The 13,018-nt window shown below is 43.4% G+C and overlaps 2 protein-coding genes across 9 annotated transcripts in view; both read left to right on the top strand.

The window, feature by feature from the left end:
* The first annotated feature begins 764 nt into the window (after window positions 1-764).
* ATP5MC3 (ATP synthase membrane subunit c locus 3) lies at window positions 765-8,698 on the top strand. The gene is made up of 5 exons (XM_081345313.1): window positions 765-908; window positions 1,033-1,151; window positions 3,646-3,723; window positions 4,611-4,807; window positions 8,433-8,698. Exons 2-5 carry the CDS (start codon window positions 1,110-1,112, stop codon window positions 8,545-8,547), a joined length of 432 nt encoding a protein of 143 aa, XP_081201439.1. The 5' UTR covers window positions 765-908; window positions 1,033-1,109; the 3' UTR covers window positions 8,548-8,698.
* A 3,263-nt stretch (window positions 8,699-11,961) lies between these two features.
* The window catches only part of ATF2 (activating transcription factor 2), an 81,641-nt gene continuing 80,584 nt past the window's right edge, over window positions 11,962-13,018 (top strand). For 6 of the 8 annotated variants that reach the window (XR_014024636.1, XR_014024637.1, XM_081313974.1 and 3 more), the window contains exon 1: window positions 12,097-12,266. The gene's annotated coding sequence lies outside the window, so the exon portion shown is untranslated. Of the gene's footprint in view, window positions 12,017-12,096; window positions 12,267-13,018 lie in introns of those variants that run through there. The other 2 variants (XM_081313970.1, XM_081313971.1) reach the window with 2 other exon arrangements.

The following is a 13,018-nucleotide window of genomic DNA, read 5'->3' as shown; positions in this document are numbered from 1 at the left end:
TCTCTTAAATGTTTTCAATTTTGGTGCCTCCTTCCCCAAAACAGTTGCATCCCTTGGGCTGGCGCCTCTTCTGCCTTAGCCTAGATCTCGCCCTGTGTATGCAAGATATCACTAGCTTCCTAACACAGAGTATTGCCGCTTTTCCCTGTCAGCATTATTGTGCTTTTTAACCACAGCTTGTTTGAGGAGGAAATATCCAGGAAATGAAGCTCTGCCAACCTTGCATGCCCACTGAAAGTTTAGAGGCAGTTAACTGAAACCCAATCAGGGAAAACTGGTTCTTGCAGTGTCCCCCCACTCCTCCAAAAGACCTTGACCTAGTCCAGGGATAGGCAACCTTGGCTCTTTTATGACTCGTGGACTTCAACTCCCAGAATGCCTGAGCCAGCCATGCTGAGGAGAAAGGGAGAGGTTTCCAAGCTGAGCCATACTGGCTCAGGAATTCTGGGAGTTGAAGTCCACGAGTCATGAAAGAGCCAAGGTTGCCTACCCCTGACCTAGTCCCACTAGGCCCGACAGACTTGCTTCTTTCTCCCTAGGCTTTCTCCTTCTTAATCAAAATGGACGACGGTTCTTATCACAACCCTTTCCCCCGTCCACTTTCCTTCCCAGCGCGAGCAGCGCCCGAGCCGCCCTTCCGTCTCACACCCAAGCATTAACGATCGCGCGCGCGCGCGCGTGCCGCAAAGTCACCTTCCCAGCCATGCACGCGCTTCTTCTCCTCCTCCCTCCCACCCACTACTACGCTTTCAAAAAAAAAAAAAGTTTCTCCTCCTCTCCCTCCCCCCCTCCGTCTGGCCACTGCGCCTGCGCAAAAAGCTTGCGGTCCTTTCGACCTCTATACGGCCGTACTCTCTTAGGCGGAAAGCCGCCGGCGCCGCTGCTGCTGCTGCTGTTGCTACCATCCCGTAAGTGATCCGGGGGGGGGGGGGGCGCGGATCCGTCTCCATCGGGGGCGCCATCCTCCTCTGCCCGCCGTGGAAACGCTGTCTACCGGCTCCTAAAGTTCTCTTTTCTTCCACCCCACCCCAGGCTCAGCCCCGGATCCCTAGGAGCTGCAGAGCTCCAGTGGCCCCTGCTTTCCCAGCAGCGCAGCGTTAGCAGCAGCCATGTTCGCCTGCATCAAGCTCGCCGCCGGCTCCCCCGCATTGGTGAGTTGCAGCAGGGGCAGGCTTGGCCTGCAGCCTGCCTTCGTCTCCCTGGGCCGCCGATCCGGCCTCGCGGAAACGGGGGAGGGCGTTTAAGGGGGTTGCTTGCGGGCGAGGATCGGAGACAGGCAGGCTGGCTCTTGGCCCTTTTATGACTTGTGGACTTCAACTCCCAGAATTCCTCAGCCAGGCACTCTGGCTGAGGAATTCTGGGAGTTGAAGTCCACAAGTCATAAAAGGGCCAAGTTTGAAGACCCCTGGGCTAGAGGCTCAAGCCACCCGCTTTTGCCCCTTCTCGGCCCGCTTAACCTCCCCGCCGCGCGTGTGGCCGCCGATTGCGCTGAACGAAGCCAGGCCGTGCAAGGAAAAATCCCGCCTCGAGAGATTCCCCCCCCAACTGATTTTGTGGCTTGGAAAGAGGCCGACCTGGAAAGCCGCGTGACCTTAGGCCCAAGGACACGAGCAGGCCGCGGCGGCCGGGCCCGGTTTCTTCCCTTCATTCATTCATTCCTTAGGCCTTCTCTGAAATGGACAGGCCGCTTGTCGGAAGTGACCTGGTCTTGGGGTTTGGAGGGCGCTGTTCGTCTTCTGGGAAGTCAGTCGCGGGCGGGCTGGGGGGGGGTGAGGGGTGCCCTGCAACGGTGGGGCTCTTTTAAATAATCGGAATTTCTCTTGCTCGGTTGGATGGGGAACGGGGCTGTCGTTTTATGTCAACGGTTTTAGGGTTGGGTAATCGGAAGAACGTTTGAAGGTCATGGCTTGTAGGTAACCTAGTAGTCTTTCCATAGGGAAGGTTTCTCCAGTGGGGTGCCTTTTCGATGGATTGGTTAACAAGTGTCTTTTTATTTTTTTATACTTTTATATATAGTGGTGATAATGCAGGTAATAGATTACTTGTAATCCAACACACACCTCAAGGGCACCATATGGGGGGAAGGCTGTTCTGATTGAATTTTGGACAGTAGGAGGCAGTCGGTGCCATACAAAAAATAGGGGATTTCTTGAGGGTGTTTTCAGACTGATCAACTGAAACCTAAAACACACAACTGCGTTTATTTATTATTTTATTTATTTATTAAATTTTTATACCGCCCTTCTCCCGAAGGACTCAGGGCGGTGTACATTTTAGAGAGGAAGTTAGCAGCCCTGATGAATGAAATCCTTCAAGGAAGGTACAGAGCATTCTGTCCACTGGCTTGTAGGGGGGGGGGACAAACATTTTTGTGGGATTCGTGGCCTGTCCAAAACATTGTATGTTCTAATCTAGGCTGAAGTGGTCTGAGAGGAGAAAATGGGAAAAAGACAAACACCTGAACAGCAAGTAAGGAAAGGGAAGGCACACAGGTCATGCAAGGGTGTAGGGGTGAGAGACGCCAGCTTTGTGGTACTTGCTCTGTAGCACCTTGGCAAATTTTGTTTCAGCCAAAACCTGGAATAACAAAAATATTCTGGGTTTTAGTCTGTTTGAAACTCTTTGGCGGAGCTTTCGAAGCATGAAACGTGTTTTGACACACAGCTCAAATAGTTTCTTGTTCCGTTCTGACTAAAACACTTGTATATTTCCCCAAGAGTGATTTCATTATTTAAAAGAGATAAGTTATGCTGAAAGACGCTTAAGGCAATTAGATGTCTCACACACTGGACAGAACAGAAGATAATTGATATATCTTCACAGACAAACAGTAGTTCAGGTTGCAGGCACTGGTTGAAAAAAGTCAAGTGGTGGCCAACAGGTTTAGTACCGGTATGTGGATGGGAGACCCAACAGGAAATCATAGGGGTGTCAACCAGAAAGAGAAGTTAAATGTTTCTTAAGTAGGCAGTGTAAAGTACAGTACTTTTCTATTGCCAATAAGAAAATTATATGAACGTTCCCATATAATCTTGTGTGTGTGTGTGTGTGTGTGTATAGTAAGATAAAATCACAAACTAATAAACTCAAAACTAAAAAATGCAAGAAAAATAGAAAAGAAAGATAAAAAAGTTATAAAAATGGCTTCTATTCTTCATAGCAGTTATAAATACAAATCTAATTTAACCTCTATAAAATTATATCATATTACTCTTTGTATAAGCCACCCTGTCTAACCACCAAAACCATAAATCACAAGTTCACTTTTTCCCCATTTTTTCACAAAAAGTCCATAAGTGGCTTCCAATTACCAACAAATTTAGATAATATCTTTTATCAAAATCTGTCAACTTCCAGCAACCATTCCTCCGTAGTGGATAATGTCAGATTTTATTTTTTTTACTGTATATTGTAACATACCTTTTGGCAATCAACTCCTTTTTCAGCAATTAAAAAGTGTTAGAATCAGTTAAAGGTTAAATATGTAACAAGATTTGGTGCTAGAATAAGTTTTTCCTTATAGATGAGGTGCTTATTCTGATGTCCCAAACAGAATTAATTCCAAAAGTTCTAAAGTTGTGTGAGTGTTAAGATTGCTGAGTTTTGTTACGATGCTTGATTATGTTAATCTTCTCTGATCTTTAGATGCGTACTGGATCAAGGATCCTATACAGACCAATTTCTGCATCGATGTTGTCTAGGCCGGAAGTCAAGACTGGAGAGGTACCTTAAACAATTCTGTAGCTTCCTAAGTTATCTGGTGAGCCCATGTGTTCTTGTGCTAGTAATCATAATTCACAGTAAAGTACCAAGCTATAAATTTGACCTTGCCTTTATAGCCCACCTTTATAGCCCACTTTTCCGTTCCTTCCCTTAAACCAGAGGTCTTCAAACTCGGCCCTTTTATGACTCGTGGACTTCAACTCCCAGAATTCCTCAGCCAGCATGCCTGGCTGAGGAATTCTGGGAGTTGAAGTCCACGAGTCATAAAAAGGCCAAGTTTGAAGACCCCTGCCTTAAACAGTACATTTTACCTGCTTCAAGCAATTTTCTTTCATTAATGAACATGGAATGGAATATAAACTAAGCAGCAGCACTAACCAATCTATCTTTTATGTTAAGGTTACTACTGTATTTCTCTCATAATAGCCTCACTGGTCTCCCATTTCACAACTACTCAAGCCAGATCCTTTAAACTTTATGCATGCTTTCACTCAGCATTTTCTATCTGCTTCTTAAACTGCACATTGAGTAGCAGAATCTGGTTTATTGCTTCCTAATAGCAAAAGGGGAAACTGAAGACAAATTCTGAAATACAGTATTCTCTTACTAGTTAGTTGTCCATTCTCGCTGTCCAAGATTACATCTTGCTATTAATACACTAATACAGGCAGAAATAATTAATGGTCATCAGAGGTGTGATGGTGACTATTTTTAACACTACTGATTTTACTTTAGGTAGGGCTCTTGGGCTAAATCCAGAAAGAGTAAAAACACTTCTTAAATTTGATTACCTCAAAAAAGGTTGCTTCCTTCATCTAGAGTGCTTTTTTATTTTGCAATGCAAACGCTGAAATTAATACTTGGAGTTTTCTCTTTGTTTTTTGTAGGGCAATGCTGCTTTCTTGACAGGTTCCCAGAATGCTGGCAGCCAACTAGCACTAAGGGAGTTCCAAACTAGTGCTCTCAACAGGGACATTGACACCGCTGCCAAATTTATTGGTGCAGGTGCGGCCACAGTAGGAGTGGCTGGTTCTGGTGCTGGTATTGGAACTGTCTTTGGGAGTCTAATCATTGGTTATGCCAGGTAACTGACCCTTTACCTGATATTCAAGTGACTCTGGGCTATATGTCGGGGAGCAACGGCGAATGATGAAATGTGTGCTGAAGTGTCCCATGCGAACTCTTCCCCTTTGTAGTTGCACTGCAGCTTCACAAATGTATGAGGAGCTAAGCTTGCACCCCAGCATCTTAATACACGCTTTTGTCATTTTGGTGACATCTTGGGCTTGCTGTGGAAGCTGCTACTCTACATTAACCTGCAAGTAGAAATGGCCCCATTTTTAAAATAAAAAAAAATCTACATGACATAATAGCTTGGCCTTCTTTGAATCATAACAGAACAAGCTGAAAATAAAACACCTATGCAAGGTTCTAGCAGCTCTGGTTCCTTGCATTGTCTGGTTATTTTTTAAATTGTAGTTTTCAGATAGTATGTGAAAGAGGAATTTTTTCCTTGTTATTGTCTGTTTATGCTAGGCATATGGGATGTAGCAAATGATTATCGGCAGGCCCAGAATCTTGCATGGTAGATCACAATCACATCACATATCAATTTATATACATTTCTATACCTCTGATTTTACTTTGATTTTTAAAAAGGAAAGCATGAAAATGACAAGCAAAATCATAACCAGCTTCCATAGCACCTTGGACACTATAGCCTCTAAATTAACATTTTTAGCAGCCTCTGGGAAGAAAGCTATTAGCCTGTTTTCCTTTTGTAGAGAATTTCAAAGATAGAAACACTTATTAAGAGGGCTTTTGGTCATGTTTACGAAACCTACCTCTGAAGTAAAAGAATTGAAAGGAAACACCCCCCCCCCCCCCGCTCCAAAGGACTAGGAAAGCTTGTAAAGAAGAACATGTATCTCAGCTAAGATTCAAGTTAAATAAGTGTATTAAATTGTAATGTAAGTTTAAATTGACTGAAAAAGAGTGGCCTCTATAATTCAGAAAAGTCTCCATACTTCCATACAGAGTATAGGATACGTTAATTCCCCATAGGAAAAATAAGTATTTGTAGCATACTAATGTAAACTACAATGAAAGATAAAAAGTTGTGGACAGTTAACAAATCTACATTTTTTAGGCTTCAAATATATTGCCATGTAAGAAGTTGCAGAATTAGAATTAACTTTCAATTAGAGACTGGAAATCCCCATATAATTAATTTTCCATTCATGCTCCTCCTAATACTGATTTTATCCCATCTTTTTATTTAGATCACGGGTGTCAAACTCACTGCGTCACAAGAGGGGTTGCGACGTATCACAACTTTTTTGCATTGCGTAGCCTCTGCATGATGCAACCAGCCCGCGGGCCGGCAGTTTGACGCTCCTGATTTAGATCCAATAATATCTGTTCTCCCTATCTTTGCTGTAAAATGTGTTGTTTCTCCCTTTCCCATAACAATAGATATTTAGGAATGGCGTTTCCTGAATTCCAATCAAAGGTTTTTCGTGTTTAAAAAGCCATATGATAACATGGCTATAATTTAGAAAATGAAGCAGTAAATTAACGAAAAAACTCATGTCAGAGATTTTGAGATAATGAAATACAGATAGTCCTTATTAACCGACCATAATTGGGACTAGCAACTCCAACACTAAGCAACACAGTCATAAAGTGAAATGTCATATGATCATGCTGGACTTCTGACATCAATTCCAGTTGCCATTGTTAAGCAGGCACCATAGATTATTAACCAGGACTTGCAACTTCCCTGATTTTGCATATCAGAATTCGATTGATGCTTAAATGGTGATCATGTGATGGCAGGAACGGCAACCATTGTAAATGCACTTAGTACCCTAATCATGATCATGTGACCACAGGAATGCTGTGATGGCCACAACTTCAAAGACCAGTCATAAGCCTTTTTTAGCCCCATGGTAATTTTGGTCACTGAACAAGTGATCAGAAAGTGAGGGCTACCTGTACTATTCAGTAACTGAAGAAACAGAGGACCCCATCATCTTTCCAGCTAAAAATAAGTTTTTCACTAAGATTTATGGGACTCAAGGATGATGACAGACAGAAAGAGCAGCAGTGTTAGGCCCCCAAACCAAGTGACGTGTGGTGATTATTCCAAACTTGAGTTCTTTATTGTTTCTCGCCTATAGACAAATCTTGCCTGAGTATTCTGTTATCTGCATCTACAATATACTCTGAACTATTAGCGAGGGGCTGTCTTCATCTTTCTGTCACATAAAATATTTTGGCTGAGTTTCCTCTCTCTTCTAGAATGTATTCCCTCCTTCCTACTATATTACATCACATCCAGTTACAGAATCAGTGTCATAGTCCTTTCAGCAAGTCATGGGTGCTTTTGAAGTCAGCTGTTCATAGCCAACCTTTAAAACATAAATTTCTGTAAAGTGTATTACCAAACAGTGGTTCTTCAGAACTACAATAGTCAAAACTAGTCTGTTCTTAGTATTTTAATTCCACAAGCTCAACCAGTGTGCCCATATTCAGGGATGATGGAAGGAATCAGGTTGCCTATCCCGACCTACCTAATGAGGATGAAATTGGTGCCATTATGAGACTGATCCTTACAATTAAGGAGTGAAATAAATCACTTAAAATGTCTGATTTCACTTAACTGGGATTAGGATTCTTTTCATCATATGTAGCTTTTGAGAAACTGATTTCTTAATCAGAAATATAGGCATTAAATTTCTGAGTTTTCCAGTTTTCTGAATTATGTTAATGCAGTGGATCACCACGTCCAGTTGAGCTAAGATCTCTAACTAATGTGTCTTGAAATACGGATGGCTGTAATTGCATGGTGGAAGGGCAGCCATACCCTACAGCAAGTTAATCCCACCATCTGTTTTCAAGATGTGAGTGGGTTTAATGGTAATCAGCTGTACTAGAAAGTCTGCGCTATCTCCTTCAAGAGTGAGCAGCAATCAAAAACTACACTTGTAATATATTTAGAGCTGTCAGTGGTGCTAATTTCCAGAGGTGTGATTTCAGAAGACTCTTGAAGGCTGGAAGTTTTTGATGTTGTAGGTAATGGTTGCTATATAGATATAGCAATAGTTGCTATATTGCTGTCCAGATTTGTGTGGGTTAGCACATTGCATGTGTCAGCCCCTCCTTAAATGAACTGCATCTTTCTTTTTTTACTGATGCTGTAGTTTAGGGGTGTCAAACTGCCGGCCTGTGGGCCAGATGCGTCATGCCAAAACCGCATCCTCAGCTCCAGCAATGGGAAAAAAGTTGTGATATGTCACGTGATGTGGTTTGACACCCCTGCTGTAGCTTTAAGGTATCATTAGCACGGGCTGTGTGACCATCATGCAACTGTCCTCTCATTGGCCTTCCAGAGCCCCACCCATGTTACACCCTACTTAGCTGATCAGCTGCCAGCTAATAGGCAAGGAACAGATTGCTATTTCTCCCATTACTTTTCTAGGAATGTGAAATGAAAATTAAATGAAATCATATCCTCCTTTGTGGCCATCCCTAACAATGTGAGAGACAGGTGTGGAAATACATTGTTGATATTTCTATTACTCTTAATTACCTACCTTCTAAAGATCAGAAGGGGCATATGTCATGAAAGGATGTCTACTCTATAAAGTTAAAGTTGCTTTCTACTATTTGTACAAATGTGACTTTTATCTTGTATTTCTGTTTAGGAATCCTTCTCTGAAACAGCAGCTATTCTCCTATGCTATTCTGGGATTTGCCCTGTCCGAAGCCATGGGTCTCTTCTGTCTCATGGTTGCATTCTTAATTCTGTTTGCCATGTGAAGAAATTTGTTTCCAGCGTTGGCACTAATGAACTACAATGTGATTCTGTGAATGTGAGCTTGGAAAGTGTTTATCATGGAAATGTATGCTACTTCCAAAGCAGCTTAATTAAAGATGGTAACAAGTTTAAACTTACCATGGTTTGTTCTTTAATTACTTGACTTTTTCAAAGTCTGTTGAGAAACCAGAGGTTGACATTTATCTTTTGGGAGCTCATGCCAGGAGAATTGGTATTAAAACTCAGTGGAATAATATTGTGAATGTGATCTGTTCAGACTGAGTATATGAGTGTGCTTTATCTTACATAGGCATAAATTACATCCACAATGGGAAATAATGCCCTTCCATGAATGGCTGTTCAGCTGTGGTTAGCACCAGTAGAGTCATCATCATTTGGTGAGGATTAATTAAATCTGCTTGATACTTTAAAGAAATACAAAAATGGACCCCTGGGAATTAGTATTCATATGGAAATTGCTTTTCAGATTATAAATGAGTCTACCTGAAATATTTAATAAAGTAAGGTTGCAACCTAATACGTGCCTTTTATATAACTTTTGGTAGATTTATCCTATCATAGCTCTTGAATAATGACATAGAAAATCTGGAAGATATTTAAAGGAGAACATACGGAAGTAAAAATGCATACTTGCAAGAAACAAAATAGCAATGAGAGCAATGAGTAGCTTGAGTGCTATTGCTTATCAAGGTTTAAAAGGCATGTTTTACAGCTGCCAGGTCAGTTTTAGAATTACATGTCCTGTGCTGCTGCTCTTTTTTTAATCTCAGATATTGATGTGTGGCAGACAATTCTAGGTTTGCATTAACATGCTGAGTCTAGATATATGTGAATTCTGCCTTAGAATGCTTGAACATTACTGAAAACCGCAACGAATTTGGCTGGAATTTATGCAGTTGCCTAATTTGGTCTGCATTCTTTTTAGCTGTTACTGATTTTACAAGTTTAAAGCAAGAATAATGGTGACACAAGATAAAATTAGACTGGAAGAAGGCTTGCATCAAGTATTACAGTTTGCACAATCTAGAAAATGAGCATCAACGTTTAAGATGTTGTAACGTTACATCACAAGCATTAATTTAACTTTCCTCGAAGTGGTACGGGTAACTCTTGGCTTATGTCCACCCACTGACTGCTCAGTATAAGTGGTGAACATGGGCTTATGACTGTTCCTTGGAGTCCCAGTGATTGTAGAATCCTCAGTCACACAATCATAATTTCCAATGTTCCTTGCTGCCTTCCCATAACCAAATGGGGAAACTGGCAAGAAGATGGAAGTCATGCTCATGTGAAGTCTTTGCTTAATGACCCACACAGTTGTTGCTTAAAGATAGCAAATAGGACTGCCGCAATTGCCATAGCCAGGTCTGCCATCTGCAGTGATGTGATTACATGCTTTATGATTGTGTTGTTTTAACAATGGCAATTACTGTTCCAATTACCATTGTTAATTACCTGTGTTCTAGAACTGCTGGATTTCCAACATCCATAATGCTAGTCAGAGAAAGGCATATACAAGGTAGTCCTTGACTTAAAACAGTTCATTTATTGACATTCAAAGTTACAACATCGTTGAAAAAAGTAACCATTTTTCACACCAGTGCAGCCTCCCCATGATCATGTCATCAAAATTTGGATGCTTGGCAACTGACTTCATGTTTATCATGGTTACAGTGTCCTGGGGTGATGTGATTCCCTTTTTCGACCTTCTGACAAGCAAAGTCAATGAGGAAGGCAGATTGACTTATCAACCATGTTACAATTGTGGTCATATGACAAGGACTGCCTGTACATATTTATTCAGAACTTATCATTGTGTTGCTTTCCATTTTAGATAAATATGCAGAAATTACAGGCTTAACCTATCTTTTCCTATGTTATAATTGATAATACAGTTGAACCCCCATGTACAGAATGCATTTTATGCTAAATATGTAAGTGTGTGTGTGTATACACACTTTTTTTGTCATAGAACGCACTGGAACAGAGTTCCGGCATCTTTTTTCAATGGATTTTCCAGAGTTGCATTATTTCCCTATTGTTGCCCTTCCTATACTCGTTTGCTTTTGAAAATGCCCTGCTGGCAGTAGAGTGGGGTCCCCTCCGGTGCTCAGTGTCCCTTTGAAAACTCCAAACCAGAACTTTGAAATTCAATAGAGACCATTAGAGACCAAGATATGCAGATGATACCACTCTAATGGCAGAAAGTGAAGAAGAACTAAAGAGCCTCTTGTTGCGGGTGAAGAAGGAGAGTGCAAAAGTTGGGTTGAAACTAAACATTAAGAAAACCAAGATCATGGCATCTGGCCCTCTCAATTCCTGGCAAATAGATGGGGAAGAAATGGAGGTAGTGACAGATTTTATTTTCCTGGGCTCCAAGATCACTACAGATGGGGACTGTAGCCAAGAAATTAAAAGACGCTTGCTCCTGGGGAGGAAAGCCATGGCAAATCTAGACAGCACACTAAAAAGCAGAGACATCACCCTGTCAACAAAGTGCGTATAGTCAAGGCTATGGTCTTCCCAGTTGCAATGTATGGCAGTGAAAGTTGGACCATAAGAAAGGCTGAGCGCCAAAGAATTGAAGCCTTTGAACTATGGTGCTGGAGAAGACTCCTGCGAGTTCCTTGGACCGCAAGGCGATCAAACCGGTCAGTCCTGGAGGAGATCAACCCTGACTGCTCTTTAGAAGGCCAGATCCTGAAGCTAAAACTCAAATACTTTGGCCACCTAATGAGAAGGAAGGACTCACTGGAGAAGAGCCTAATGCTGGGAAAGATTGAGGGCAATAGAAGAAGGGGACGACAGAGAATGAGGTGGCTGGATGGAGTCACTGAAGCAGTAGGCGTGAGCTTAAATGGACTCCAGAAGATGGTAGAAGACAGGAAGGCCTGGAGGAACGTTGTCCATAGGGTCGTGATGAGTCGGACACGACTTCGGAGCTAACAACAACATACATGCATACATATACAGTGGCCATATTTTCTTGGAAAAAAATTGTAAACCTGAAAAAATCTAAAAGGTTCATAAGGATAATATTTTTAACTGTTTGCAACTGCTTTACAAACAAAAGTTCAGGAGGAAAACCCAGGAAAAATTTACAAAACCATTATTATATATATAAAAAAAGGACTGCCCCGTGTAGACTAAAGGACATCAGGCTACCGAGGCTATCAATCGGCAGTGATTTTTGCGTCCAGCTTCCCAGGAGGCCTTCGGCTCAGCTACCCTCCTCCGTCCATTTAAAGTCACAGTCCCCGCCCGATCAGCACCCCGGAACACCCAGCCTCCCATCGAAAAGGACACCTTCCTCTTCTGCGCGCAGCCGCGAAAAGGAGGAGCGCAGGAAGGAAAGACGGGGCTGCTTCCGGCCACCCAGGCACCGGCGGAATGGCAGTAGCCCCGCCTTCGCGGAGCCCCCAACCACCACGCTGCCTCGTTCATCCGCTTGTGCGTGCCTTCCTCTCTCTCTTCCGGAACGTTTGTGCTGCACCCGATCCGTCTCCGCGGCACGTGACCCCGTGGTTTTTTTTTGTTGTTGTCCTGAACCCCCCCTCCCCGAAGGGGGGAGGAGGAAGGAAGGCCACGCGAAAGAGAGAAAGAAACCGATATGTCACGGAGTTCCCGCGAGATGTGACGAGAACGGGGTGGGGGGGGAAACCCGGGCTTTAATGTGCGGCTCGGCCGGCGGTCGTGAGGGGTGAGTTGGCTGCGCGCGCGCGGCGGTCTGGTTTTGTTTTAATGGAGGCGGAGAGGGAGGCCGTGCCTCGCCTTGACGGAGAACGGCTCGGGGTGTGGCTCTTAAGCCCTTGCCGGGCGGAGGCTGGAGAAGAAGAGCCGGGTCCTGGTGACTGAGGATTTAGGAGAGGGAGGTTGGGGAAGTGTAACATGGCGCCGCCGCTCCGTGGTTTTTTTTTCCCCTCCTTCGACCCGTCCTTTCCAAACCCGGCAACCGGTTTTGGTCGCCCCCCCCCCCCGATGCCAGCCTGGCTTCTCCTGTCGTTCCCATTTGGCCTTGGCCTGGACGCCTCCGTTCTCCTCCCGTTTTTCCTGGTAATCCTGGAGGAAAGAAGCCACGGAGAGCCCGAGCCATCTTCTTTTAGCTTTGGGAGTGCAGAGAGAGAGAGAGAGAGAACAGGATCTTGTAATAAGGATGCCTTCGGACCTTCCCTCTCCCCGCTGTCTCTGATGGAGAAGGCCAAAAAGCCTTGGCTCGGATGGTCAAGGGCCGCTTTTGAAGAGCAATGGAGAGACATACCTTCTCCACCCTGTTTCCTGCAAGGGAAGAGACCTAAACAGCCGGAGTTAATGCAATCGAGAACAAAATAAAGCTCTAGGCCCGGAAGGCTTTCCTTTTTTGCAGTTGCCAAAGGCGGTGTGAGAGTTAAATGTAGCAGAGGTGTTTTACTGTGTCACTACTATTATTCCTTATTGTAGGACAGATAGTCTACT

Source organism: Vipera berus (genome assembly GCF_964194415.1).
Source record: "Vipera berus genome assembly, chromosome: 1".
NCBI classification, from domain to species: domain Eukaryota; kingdom Metazoa; phylum Chordata; class Lepidosauria; order Squamata; family Viperidae; genus Vipera; species Vipera berus.
Note: the sequence above shows the minus strand (reverse complement) of the source record. Positions and strands in the feature narration are given on the sequence as shown.

Coding starts and splice junctions, on each gene's coding strand:
- ATP5MC3 (XM_081345313.1), top strand. CDS start 1,110: ATGTTCGCCTGCATCAAGCTCGCCGCCGGCTCCCCCGCATTG. Junction 3,724..4,610: donor CGGAAGTCAAGACTGGAGAG/GTACCTTAAACA, acceptor TGTTTTTTGTAG/GGCAATGCTGCTTTCTTGAC. Junction 4,808..8,432: donor CTAATCATTGGTTATGCCAG/GTAACTGACCCT, acceptor ATTTCTGTTTAG/GAATCCTTCTCTGAAACAGC.